Genomic DNA, 14,829 nt, shown 5'->3' with positions numbered 1-14,829 from the left:
TTAAGTAGTAAAAATAGTAATTTCAATAATTACAGCATCACACTATTTGCGGAATACTTGTTTGTGTTGAATAAAAAATTTACACAAAATTGATTTAGATGGTAAATAAATGGTGAACCAGAGGGTAAATAATAATAAATAATAATATTAAGGTGACTATATTTTTTCATGTCATAACCGGAACAGCAATTTTTAGTTATGCTAATCCGGGACAGGATTATTTAAAAATGATGAGCACTTATTTCAGGCAGACAAGAATTTATTTTCTTAATTTTTGTTAATTTTTGTATAATTGAAAACAAAAATTTAAATTTCTGAATGTGAGAGGTTATTTTATCTCGCCCTTTTCATATAGCATACTAGTTGTACATAACATTTTCAGATATTCGGTGAGTAGTCGTAATTTTATTATCAAGTAAGAGCGAAGATGCAATTTAGACCTATACTTTTCGAAAACCTGGGACATTCTGGAACAAAATATCTAAATCCGGGACAAATATTGCTTTTAGTAAAATCCGGGGCACAAGGAAATCCGAAACTGTCCCGGCCAAACTGGAACGAATGGTCACCTTAGTAATATAGAAATTGTTCCGAAAGGAATGTAATTTTGAATTTTATACAAAATTAAGTAGATAATCATATTTCATTGAACAAAAAATAAATAGAATATTTAAAATTCTATTAAAATTGTCCGGAATAGAAAATACTTCGATATTACTTATTTGATTTTGTTCAGTATATATGTAATTTACAATTTATAATACACAGTTATATAGTTCCAAATTCTTTTTAATAAGTATCCATCTGTATCTAAAAACACTTTATTATTTTAAAAAAATAATTTGGCTAAAAATGTGATGTGAAAATATATTCAATGTATTTATTCGAAGTCTTTGCTAAAATACTCGTTTTACTATTATAAAAATATTTGCATCCTGGTGTGCAAAAATTATGCATAAACAAAAAATAATAAGTTATTTAATTCTGGTCAATTTATATTTGTCAAAACTGGTTTTAATCAGTTTATTTTTTTGTTAATTTTTTTATTTCTAAATATTCGAACAAATTTTTTTTTATAAAAATTCGAAACTGGTTAAAAGTTTAGATTTCAAGCTAGAAAATTTACTATTTCAAATCCATTTTATAAAATGTCGTTTTTTGTATAAACTTATATTGAAGAGTAATAAAACATAATATAAGCGTCATAATGTAAACCAAAGAAAGATAGAAATCCAAATTTTTGCTTCTATTTATATAAGAAAGCCATAAAATAATGATAAATCAGATATTGAAGTTGTATATTTTAAAACTATAATTTAAAGATTATGAAATGTTTATCTGAACATCCTGATATTTAGTTTATGAATTCTTTACTAATATTTTTATTACAATTCATATTTCATATAAAAAAATAGACAACTTGAAGTTTGTGTTAAAAATATGTGAAGGTTCTATTGATAATTTATTGGGTTTATGTTAAACTAAATCTCAATAATAAAATGGTCACCAGCTCTCATCTTATTCTTAGGTAGGGTGGCGCGAGCTGTCGGTCTTACCTCGGTCGGTGTGTAGCATGTGTTATTTCATCGGAACTCATAACGCTAAGGATTTGCGAATGTCATCTGCGCTCGTATATAAATCAACTATTGCGTTTTGTTAATATTTATTCAACCTACAACGAAATTCCAATCGTACCCAACGGGCTGTTTATGTGCGAAATGATCCCTGTAATAGGATCATATGAAACGACATGCAAATACGAGGATCTATCGTAGAACGTCATTTTTGTAAAACATTTTTTGGATTTGAAGTTAAATACGTCTAGGAATGTGATTTAATGTCGAGTATAAAATAATTGCAATCAATGATTTATTTCGTAATTAATTTTTGATCGAATGCCATTTTACAGAATTTCAGAATCCATTATTTCATGGTATCGAAAATAATAATTCTGCATCAAAACCGACTATAAAACGATAAATACGATCTTGCCACATGTGTAATCGACGCCATCAATGTGTAATGCCATGTATTAAAATTTTAATTAAGTTTTATGTTTAACCATATTACGATGACAAAATGTCATTTAATCTCTGTACATCTCATTAATATTACTTTGTATACATCGGTGATGTCTTTTCTCGCTGAGCTCGTCGGCCTTCGGTCTCTGCAAATTTAAATATTGATTTACGAACTTACTAATGTGTAATTTGGCCTGCGGGTTTTGCTCAACAATTGTGTGTTCTGTATTTACTTTTATCGGTGTTGCTTGTGAAAATCAAATTTGCGTTGCCTTTACGCTATTTTTCACATTCGCGTTCATAAATCATCATTTAAAATATTATACAGACGACTAACATGCTGTAAATAAATCAGCACGTATGACTTTATGAATGCCAGAACGAATTAATAAATTACATGTCACTCCAGTGACCGTTTTACAAAATTCTTACTTATTTTCAAAAAATAAGTTTTCTAAGAAGTTATGTGTAACCAAAATTTCGATTCGCTTGGTAATATTCAGAAATAAACAGTAAGCTTTTCATAAAGGCAATTTATGAATGTAACATTGGAAAATCTTCTATGCACGAGGAATTTACCGTATGTATGAAAATTTAAGCTTCAACTAAACTGATGCTACTTTGTTGGTTTTATTTTTATTTAGACTCAAACTCGTTGGTTATATCGTTTGATATCGTTTAGACTTGCAAATTCTTATAAAAAAATGAATAAACTAGTGTATGGCATCGTGCCTTAAAGCAAATTGCAGGAACTTCCCGTACCGTAACAAAATGTTCGAGAAATACAAAATGTTTTCAAATATATTATTATTAATATTGTAACATTGTCTAATATTCATAAAAATTATATGAACTGAATTGCAAAGTTAAAATTATTTGTTTAAAGTATATTAGAACTTTAGTCAGAATTAAAAATAAAATCTGAATTATTTTCAATATACAAAAAAAAAATGATACATTTTTTTTCCACAATCAATTATTTTGTTAAAACAAGCTAAAAGTTCTTTGAATCATTTAAATTGGATGCTTAGTTCTTTCTAAAACTGTCATTTTTAGCTCTGTATCTTTGAAATGGCTGGGCCTGCCATTGCCAAAAACTAATAATCACTTCTCCCAATCATTACTAATTGAATGTTTTTTAGATCATTTAAATCGAATGCTCCGTTCACTCAAAAACTCGATTTCTATTTTCTGCACTCTTTGCTCCGTATCCCCGAAACGGCTGGACCTGCTTTTGCCAAAAACTATCTTGTTCCTATCGAAAGGAATCGAATGTTTTTTGAACCATTCAAATCGGTTGGTTCGTGCGCCCGAAAACGTGACTGGAAATTTGTATCCATACATACATACATACACACACATCCATTTTTTCTGAGGTATGCCAAAATGTTCAGAAACCTTCAAAACGTCGAGAAATGTAAAAATTTTCAATTTCGATTTTCGGCCCATTACAATAACTTACCCTACGGGAAGTTAATAAAATATATAATCTAATATATATTAGGTAGTAATGATAATGATTGTACTATCATGAAAAAAGTTAGATATCCTACGCGGTATGAAAATTATGAGCTTTTAAAAACAACCTAAAGCTTTGCTCACGTGTGACAATTTTTTAGTTATTGTGATTCATTTTTATTATTTTTATTTATTTAAACTTCGGAACCGTAACCGAACATAACATTTCTAGGAACACAGTTAAAAATAAGGACACAATTGCTTAAAGTTTTCTAGATTTGAGACTTTTTGTTAAACTGTGTGTTTAAAATTCTCAAAATTGGTTGATTTTGGAAGCTCCTCATTTGAAAAATGTATTAAAGTGGGTGTCTTGGCAAGTTCTATTTAAGGTTATCTCTATATTTTGGAAAAGGAGATGACTGAGAATAGCTATTACACTTTTAATAATATTTTAAACGAAATAAGAGTGTCATAAGATGTGTATCCGTAAATTAAGACATTAATATCTATCTTTATTCCGTATCAATTAATAATTTGATACATGGTCATAACTTGTTCTATATTTCACACCATATGATATATGACATATGAGATTAAATTCTTCCTACCCAGACCTGACAATTTCTCATCTCATATAAAAATTTCATTTTTCCAGCGAGTCCATTTTATCAGTGGACTCTATGCAATGTTCTCTCCGTCGTCGCCGATTTTGCATAATATATGGAGAGAGTTATTTATGCATCTTATAAAAATATTATCATGCGCTCGCCGATGTTCGGGACACATATGAACACGGGGAGCAATCGAGCTTGCGCCATTACCCGCCGAGAAAGATATGATAATCGGAAGGATTTAAACGAACAAATATTGTTGCGAGGATTGTTTGCGGTGAAACATGTGAATAATACCCTTGCCGAATACGGTTTTTCAAATTCCGAGACATGGGGTATCAGATATTCGGTATTCTCACTCATCGTCAGATCTCCACGGTATAAAACAGTAAAGTACTGTATAATGAAAAATATTGTTTTAAACAAAGTAAGACGATTTCGAAATAAAATTGGTAATTTGTTTATTGGTTTATATGTATTTTTATAAGGAATTGATAATGTCAGAAACAGTTGCAAACTTGAATTGTCAACTTCACTCTATATATTATAACTTAACTTTCAAAACTAATATAATCATTTTTTTAAACTCTGTTTTATTTAGCAATCAGAAATACATAAAAATTCCTATGAGCTAAATTGACAATTTTTAAGAGCGATGCCTAAGAAGAACTCCAATGAGATCTTTTCAGTTTAACAATTAATATGATAATATTATATTAGACCTAATCTAAGACTAAGTCTAAAGGCCAGTGTCGTTTCAATCTTCTTATGCCAAAAGGTTGAGTATTGTCAACTATTGATGGGTTCGAATGTGAGTCCAGTTTGCGTTTGTATTTTTCCTTAAATTCTTTGAACGTTAATTGCACCGTTTTCATGTTGAGGTCGCTGTGAATGGTTTCATTTGTCACGTACCACGGAGAATTAAGAATTGTACGTAAAATTTTTGACTGAGTTCTCTGCATTATAGCTATATTTGATTTGTAAGCACATCCCCAGAGCTCAATTCCGTAGGTCCAGATTGGTTTGATGATTGATTTATATAGCAACAACTTATTTTCAACAGAGAGCTTAGACTTTTTATGCAGTAGCCAATCAAATTCTTTCATTTTGATCACAATTTGCTGCTTATATCATATGAAGTAAAAATTAAAAAAAAATAGGACGACAATCGCGCGGATATAAAAATTCGTTAATTATAGAGAAAATATTACGGACGTTTTTTCTGAATTTTCGGATCTACAATTCTAATTTTGTCTTATTTTTACTAATCTGTATGATTTTCCAAGAAACACAGCCGCATAGACAAAAACTCGCCAGCAAAGAGATTCGGCAAAAAACCATAATGAACTTTTTTATTAGCTACAAATAGATGATAATTAAAATGATATAGTTATTTATTGATCTCCTACTCACGACTTCTTGTGAAACCTTCACATAACAGTATAACTGTATATCTAATAAAACGACGTTCAACTTTCTACTGATGATACTTCATCGTAACATGGGAACATTTGTGGTTTTCGACTGAGTCGGTAACGGGCAGTTTGTAATCCGACCTAATTCTACGTGGAAAATGATCTGTGAAGTTTAAGTGTTCAGACTTGTCAATGAATAGACAAACACGTCAGACCCATTCGAATGGGTCGTCACACTCTATTTCGATGTTAAGGGACTGCTAGAGAATTTTCTTATGGTGTAAATAAGGAATAATAAGAGTCTGGGGCGTATTGGAAGATTTAAAACATTAGTATAGAAATATGAACTAGAAGTTGAAACTTTTCAAATGTTTTGTAGAGAGAGCACTGATAATTATTTTTAACTTATTATTTAACAAGTTTTAAGTGAGTCATCTGCCGAAACGCACACCACAAGAACTGTTCGACATTATGGGCACACCTGTAATTTATTTTAATGGCATGTTGCAAAATTGAATTACAACCTTATTATTGTAATATTCTGACACTCGGATAGCAGCGTCATAAGTTATTTTGCGCTCTTCTCATTTTATAGCACGTCGTAAAGACGCTGGAAGTAAGTTCTTAAAGTATTTAAAAAATACTAAAAACCGTTTAACTTTCGACTAATTTCTTAATAATAATAATTAAGATATTATTAGTTAGCATTAGTATTAGTTGACTTACATATTGCACCAAGTAAGCATAACAGGGCGGGGCACAAAGGTCCAATTTGACTTTGAGCAATTATATTGTGAGAACTAAAACAATCATATCAGAACAAATAACACATATCAAACATACAACTATCTGACTATGTTCAGTAAAACTCCCAACTAATTCATCACTGTAGAAATGTGTTTTTATGCTGTTTCTTGAACATTTGTAACCTAATTTTTTTCACCCTATAGGCGGGGTAAATTGGGACAGCCAGGGGGTTCAACATCTAATTTTAATTTTAAAGAAATTTTATAAAATAATAGTTACATTATTTAAGTAATAGAAAATAAAAATTTTATGGGTACACTTTTTACAGAGATAACCTTATTAATAATGACCTTGATAACCTAACACTATATATAACCTTGATCTGGTATTTTGTCAGATATATTTATTAGCATAGTTGGAATAACCATTTATTTAATTTATTTCTTGTACAATTACTTTCAACTTAATTTATTTTTTATTTACTATTTTTTATTGGTTACACCTTTGCTAGGGTAAAGGTTTAGTTGTTCCTTTTTACCCCACCCACTGAAAGCTTTTATAGAGCTCTTATTCATTAAAAAAACTGTTGAATCTAACTTAAGAATAACAATACATATTACTGAACATTAAGATAACACATACTTAAAAATTGTATTAAGGTCTCGTAAACTAAACAATAGTGCTCATAGCCAAAAACTAACAACGAAAGAAAACACTTTTGTTATGGATTTTCAAATATTGCCGTTTATCTCTCGATAGCGACGTCGTAACAATCAAGTGTGATTCATCTTTATCCCTCTACTTTCAAATATTGTTGTTAAAAAATTCTTAACTTGATTTGTTTTTGAGATATCAGTGGTGGACTTTTTTACCCGCGGACCTTCAAGCTCCGCTCTATATATTTATACATATAGGTAGTTATTTATTTTAACATAAAATTAAACACTATCGAGTTCAAACTTTTCTGTCGGTGTACATTCGACCCTTAACTCTTATCCGCGCAATTTACAGATATTCTTTGTGGAGTTCAAGGGGTAAACTCCATCTAGTGGAACTAACGATAAAACTTCCTTCTGAGACATTTAGCACACATGAAATAGATTTGTCTCTCACGTCCTCATGTATGGGCAGGATGTATGCAGTACCCCGGCGAAAATTGTTTATGGTCGGATATCGCACATAGTATGAATAAAATAACAATACGAAGGTTTTTCGGATGTTTACTACGAATTTTGGCATGATATGGGTTCATATTTTCTCTATCAGCTTAACATGGCTAAAATAGGGTTCCGTTTGGAACCTTTGGGCGCGGAAGGGCAAATAACTGTACTTATGTCATTTGGGAACGGGATGAATTTTGACAGGTCAAAGGTGTTTCTTTAATTCAAATTATAATATTGTTTTACATCTATAATAATTTTAATGGTAACCTTCATACTATTTATTCCAAAGTTTCAATAATTTACATTATTGATCTCATATTCAATTTGGTAAAATATTTGTCATTTTCACTAAAAGCCCAGAGAATTAATCTCATACCAAACTTTAGTCAAACAACACTTATGCCTGAAATTTTTTATCAACTTGAATTTAATTTATACAAAGTACTTTTGCTTTTTATAGATCCATTATGTATTTCAAATACAAATTAAATTATAATTAGATATTATGATAAAACCATTCATGTTACACAATATTTATTACAGAATAAACACATTTTAACGTTTTTCTTTAAGAATCAATAACTGCATGTTCTGCAACTACATCTTTTACAATCAATATTCCTAACCGCATTTTGCAAATAAACTGCATTCTATCTATTCACTTCTTAAACCATCTTATTAATTCGAAGGATTTCTGAATGAGGCAATGCGCAAAAAAACTATTGCATCGTTCATCATACATCATTGCATAATAAAGAGTCAGTATTTGAAAAACACTTTATGTTGTTACATTTAATAAAATTCACAATGGCTTCGCTCAATAGTTGAGGTTTACCGCATAGAAGTCCACAACAATGGCTCATACGAACGTCAGCTACGAGCGGCAAATCGACGTGAGTTATAGATATTAAATAATAATATAATTAGCAGTAAAAACTTTAAAGGTGCCTTCGATAAGTAAAAGACCGATTGAATGGAGGAATTATTGATATTCGCGCTTTTGTACTCGAAAGGGGTTAAGTGAATCCTATTTTTTTATGGTATTTAAAGACTTATGGGCAGTAATGATCATAGTAGTTATTCAAGTAGGGTAGGGTGGGGGCACAAAGGCCCAGTTGGACTTTTACCAATTATACTGTAAAAACCAAACCAATTAGACCACAACAAATATGTAACACATATGAAAAAAACAACTATCTAAATAAAAGTCCCAGCAACTTTATCGTTAGAGAATTCAAAAAAATTTGTAAAGTCTAAAGAATATTATATGAACACACATATCGAATTATATATCATTTCATTCGTAATTTAATTCTGCATGTTTCGTTTAGTTTGTAGCATAGATTTTGTATGAATATTCAAATCTTGAAATGCAAAGTACAGATAGGTTTGAGCAACTATTCACACTATTCGATATTTTTATAAAGAAACCATATGAAGTATTATACATCGTTAGAGAGGTCTCAAAATTCTTAGTTTTTTCCCCATATATCGCATCTTTGTATTTCGAACGGTTTAGCCTACAGGCGGGTTACAGTCGTAAAATTCAAGGAAAATTGGAACATTCTAAAAAAATTATATAAAAAAACATATTGAATGTTTTTTTGCCATTTTGATCAATTTTGTAGTCTGGTCTTTTTTTCCTAATTGGCGGGGTATACAGGGACAGCCAGGAGACAAAACGATTCACTTTTTATTTTTTTATTCTAAAGAGGTTTCATGGAATAATGCGATGCAGCTTAATTATTACATTGACCAACGAAATTGAAAATTAAAAATGCGCGCGGTCTAATTTTGAAAACTTCCATAAATTTTTACAATTAACCCTCAATTACTTCTCATAGGTTTATAATAATTTAAAGTGTTCAGTTTGACTATCGTCTTTAACACCATGCAAAAAAGTAAACTTGAGGTTCTCCTTGTTAGTCAGAAAAATTCATGGACAAATAGTAATACCAAAAAAATAAGATAAATTTTCAATATTTTTTGCCATAAACCTAAGGACGCTTATAACTTTTTTCTGGGCGCTTAGTAACGTAATAGTAGAGTTATATGATCAAAAATGTATATATGAAAATATGTGATATTATTTTTTTCTTACCCTTATGTTTTCTTCTTATTTGCAGTAAAGAACTACTCTACTTGTCCCGGATTCGCAAAAACTATCGAAGGTATTTTTATAAAAATATTAACTTGATATTTAAATGAAAATATTAATAATATATATCCTGAAAGTTGAACTTTTCAATAGACGCGTTGCGGAATGTTTATCGCGGTTTCATAATCATTTCGACTGGCAGAGATCGTTTTAATATCGGCCGCTCACTTGCAGTGCATGCGGTTTTCAACCGTATGTTTCGCCAACAAACTGAAATCGGTTGATTGATGTTATTCACCGATGTAACATTATTACATTTATATTATTGCTCTTATTAAATACCATGATTATGGGTTTTTATGCAGCAAATTTCACCCTCTTGTTGCAACAAGTCTGACTCGCTCGGTCTGCTGGAGATTTGATTTATTTGAACTCGTGAGTGGAAAAATTAAAATTATTCGAGGAAAAAATTCCTAAAACAAATATTTTTTAAATTTTATTAGAGGTAGATCTCGATATCGAAGAATAGCATAACCATTTTTGCTAGGCAAGACATTTATAAAGCACCATCTCTATATCACAAAAGTTTCTGATTTGAATCGATTTTTATTCAGTTTCAGATTCAGCTAATTATCGAAGCACATAAAATTATTACTTATAAATAAAAACGGTATCACAGATTCATGTATGGAAATTTTGTATTAAAGTTACTTCATTTGCAATGATTAACTAGATTTATAATTCGTGTCATGCCATATGTAAATTTCTTTTGTATTGAGATGGTTAGACAAGTTTATGTGGAACTAGTTATAAATCATTTATTACTTGTCGTAATTTGTTAGTTTGTATTTTTTGCTTTGTATTATTTTATCTTCGAATTTATTGAATTTTATTACGTTTCGATTTTATAATGTATTTAATCTAGACCAGTGATTCTCAACGTGGAGCGCTCTAGACTCTTTGAAAATTATTCAATTTTGTGACAATATTCTGACCACCTTTTACTGACCATAATAATATGAGCAGCTAACTCAAAATCAAGATATAAATAATTATTAGTGTCATTTTGCTTAGAGACAAGTTGCATCAACTTTCTGATGTGTATACATATTCGACTTATTATTATGAGCATATTGATATTTATGAGTGATTTATAAGTATGACGAGTAGCTGTATGGCTTCATAATGTTAGAAACTACTGCAGGTTTTTCAATTTTATGCAAATTCATCAAATATGCTAGTTATTTCCGATGACTAGTTTGAATAATATACATTATTGAACGAAAAAGAGCTCGAGCTTAATGCATACATGCCCTTATAATTTCAAACTTTGATGAATTTTTATAATCAAAATTCTTTTTGTAGACTTATTATATGTTAGTATGTTCTGTAAGGCCATGATCTTCATCGCTATAAAAAAAATTGTTATGTTTTTATATTTTTTCTCAGCTGATATTTTTTCATCAATTTTTAAAATTATCAAAATTGGCTCAGGGTTTTTGTCAAAAAAATTTGCACTTATTTGCCAATTATAAAGAAAAGCTTGGGTCAATAGTTGCACAAACTAATCAATAAGAGTGCTTGTCGAGATTCATCGTAAGGCATCAAATTCGCTCAGGATTTTTGAGGAAAAACTTGAAATGTGGAAAAAAATGAGCAAATCAGATTTTTGCTCATAACCTAAACTTTTGCTTCGGGAAGTTAAAAAATAGAAACGTTAATATCGGTATATTTTACTTTATTTTTTAGTATCAATACAAAGTCTACAATTTTCTGTGAGCCTTTTGTTGTTAGTCTATGACCCATCGTCGCCATATACAATCTTAGGAGTATATTCCACATCGACCCAAATAAATCGTTCGGTCTTATCAAAGACTTTGTACCAGAGGTCTTCTTCATCTTAAACGGGGCAATTTCGGAGCGTTGATGATTTATGAAGTATTATGAAGTACGACGTTTTAAATGCTCTAGCGGTCGCACGTGTACTAATGTACGATTTTAATGTCGGTTATAAAAGTTAATGCAGATGCGGCAAAACTCGTGCACTAGCCATAAATGAATATACATAACAATAGGAAACTTAAATACATAACCTGCGTTTTAATTTAATTTTACGATGGATAGAGATGAATAAAAACAGAAAAATTTTGATTGATAACGAATAGTCTCCAAAAAATGTCTAGAAATAAAATGGTGTATGTTATAGCAAAAACAATATATACTTTGCTGAATCCTATCTGTTTATGGAGATTCTGTCTATGACCAATGGTTTATTATGATGTAATTACATTTCCAAGTTGGATGAATGACTTTTCTTACAATGATATGTCGCCTATTATGACCCATTTTTGGTCAATATAGTCTGCAAAAATATTACCGATGGCTCATAGCGATATTGAAAATTTTAATTTGACCATAGGGATAACCTTTATATTAAACACAATAGTGTAAGAGACTGTTTTTACATTACAAAACAAAATCAGACAAAATTTAGAGATTGCTTACATAAAAAATACACGTCTATGTGTATAATGTGGGGGAAATACGGACAAAATTAAATATATGGACAAAATGACACAGTGGCCTTATTTGGTTAGTTTTAGTTTTTGTGACTATATAACGTGAAGAAAGCAATAATCACAATCTTGTCAGATGTTGAGCGTCATTGTCGTAGTCTTGTCCCTGTCATCAGTTTAAACGTGTATCGCGTCTTCAAAAGTTTATTTTGAAGTTATTTTTCTTGTTTTTTTGGGCTTTATTTATTTGTAAGTATTTCTATTGAAATCAATAAACTTATGCCGGTACTAGTGATCTCGATCAATTTTATTGCAATTATCAGGTGTTTGATGGAATTTTTATAATTTATTCACTTTCAAACAAAATGGCATAATTATACTAAGGACAAAATTACATATCATTATTTTGCAACTAGTACAGGGTAGTTCGTTCAAGGCCAAGAAAAAAGAAAATTTTGACGTATTTATCAGTTACTTTTGATGTCATTATGAATTGTCTCAACTGTGTATTATCAAGTATTTATTATTATAGACTGATGATACCGAACGATTTTATATAATTTTTTTTGTGATTTTATTTATTTATTTATTTATTCATTTATTTATTTATTTATGCTTCAATCAGCTATGTACAGTAAATTTATAACATTACACTAATAATTTTAAAATTTAAAAATTTACTAATTTGAATACTAACATACAATATAAAAAATATACGCATGCTTTATGCATAATACTTGGGTAGCTACAATTATATTAAAAAATATTCAAGAGCAACTTTTTTTTTTTGAACAGCAATCAGAACCTTACGTCCTATGAGCTGTTGGGCTGAAACTTCTCCTTCCTTCGTATTTTTTTTAGATGGTAACCCAATGGCTAATCCATCCATATTTAATGATTTTGTTATTAGAATTAATCTAATAGGGCTGACATTTTATTGGTGCAGCAATGCCGGGCAAGGGCTATTTTCACTTGGAAACATATTGCTATCTATATTTTCAAGTGAAAATCGTTGTCACTGCTGCCTGACAACAGGCTGCTCGAAGTGGGTATCGAACTCGGGACCTCTGAAACAAGCCCGCCGCTCTTAACCGCTTACCTACGGGCGAGTCCTAAGAGCAACTCATGAAAATAATTATACACATTTTCCTTGTTACCTTGTTATGTCATTTCACAGATTAAAACTTTATGTCACGCACAGACCAGAACTTTAATTTTTTACCCCGTGCATTTTTTGTTCCTCCGGCTTGACCCTCCGCTGATCCCGGAGCTGTAGTCCGGTTCCGCACACGCGTTCCCCGATTCGATGTCACCTCGTTCTTGTCACGACACAAATGCCGAATTAATTCGTTGTCACATACCGGCTGTAGGAGAACCTCGCTCCACTGGATGCATTTACTGACCGTGTACTCGGACACGATATCTGAAAAACAGACACTGATTTTCGATACTCTACAGTTGACCGAAACTGATGGATAAATGTGCATCATCTGCTGGAATGAAATCGATAATGACAATTTGGTTTGGATACAAGACTATAGGTATAAATACATATCTAGTCGTGGATTTTGGACTTGGTATTGATAAACGATTATTTGGGTTTTGAAAATAGCATTGCCATTTTTTACTTTACCATTTCCTTAAACTTTTAAAAATGGATTTTTATATTCTATTTTATTAGTTTCAAAAGCTTGTGATGGCTCTATAGAACCTTTGGTTCTACAACGATACTCTACAGTTGATCGAAACTGGATAAATGTGCATTATCTGCTAGAATGAAATCATTAATAACAATTTAGTTTGAATGCAATACTATAGGTATAAATACATCTAGTGGATTTTGAAATTGGTGTTTATGTTACTATGATTAGGTATTTGGGTTTTGAAATAACTATCGCAAATTTTCTTGTCTATCTTTACCGTTATCTTAAACCTATAATGGATTTCAAAATTCAATTTTTATTAATTCCAATATACATAATATGGTCATGGCACAGTAGTAAGAATGTGGTGTAGCAACCAATGGTTTTGATATTCACCTTGAACAGTTTGATATCAAGCAGTAGTGGTAACAGATTTTCACTTGAGATTATAGATCTTAAATATGATACAAGTCAAAACAGTCCTTTAAGATATTACTATAATATATATTCACATCACTGGCAAAAATATATCCTATGTAGTCTCATCAGAGAGGTCAACCAAAGGATTCTCTTTTAATAGATATTCATCATGACAACTTATAGAATACATAGTTTGCTTTTCAAATATTATATATAAAAATATATGAATGTATCAAAAAAATATTGTAGCATTTAAAACTCGATTTGGCATTTACAATCATTTAACAATTAATATTTTTTTGTATTATAACAATTTGTTCAAGTATCAACATTTCTCTAAGTTTTTCCAAAAGTGTACGATGTTAGTGGTTATTTTCATAACATAAAAGATATCGCTAAGTTATCATGTATTCAAATTTTGATACTGTAATGTTTAAGGGGCACAACTAGTGTAACCGCCTAAAAAAGGTGATTTTTGGGGATTTATGTTAAAAAAACGACTTTATCAATTATTTCAAAATTTTAGAAATATATTTATACGTGTTTTAAGAATACATAGTAAAATTTTTGAAGAAAAAAATTTAATATTTTTGAGGTTATCATCGATCTCCGCGTGACAAAAAAAGGCCCTTTACTGCTGCATTGATTCCGGCCCTCTACGTCGATGAAATTTAAAAAAAAATCTCGTTAAACTAGATAATATTGTCTATGAAATGAACTACGATAAAGAAAAAAAT

The 14,829-nt window shown here is 30.3% G+C and overlaps 1 protein-coding gene across 2 annotated transcripts in view; it reads left to right on the top strand.

Moving 5' to 3' along the window:
* LOC113378743 (protein Teyrha-meyrha-like) overlaps nucleotides 1-14,829 on the top strand; it is a 148,896-nt gene that overhangs the window by 110,038 nt on the left and 24,029 nt on the right. The window contains exon 6 of one of the 2 annotated variants that reach the window (XM_026619322.1): nucleotides 9,542-9,586. The exons of the other annotated variant lie outside the window; for it this stretch is intronic. Within the exon in view, the coding sequence (XP_026475107.1) occupies nucleotides 9,542-9,586 (45 nt within the window). The remainder of the gene's footprint in view (nucleotides 1-9,541; nucleotides 9,587-14,829) is intronic. 2 annotated transcript variants of the gene reach the window in all.

Source organism: Ctenocephalides felis, unplaced genomic scaffold (assembly GCF_003426905.1).
Source record: "Ctenocephalides felis isolate EL2017-DRISC unplaced genomic scaffold, ASM342690v1 CF-g0.4_SCAFFOLD_01886, whole genome shotgun sequence".
Lineage (NCBI taxonomy): Eukaryota > Metazoa > Arthropoda > Insecta > Siphonaptera > Pulicidae > Ctenocephalides > Ctenocephalides felis.
The sequence above is the reverse complement of the archived record's forward strand: the minus strand, read 5'-3'. Positions and strand labels throughout refer to the sequence as shown.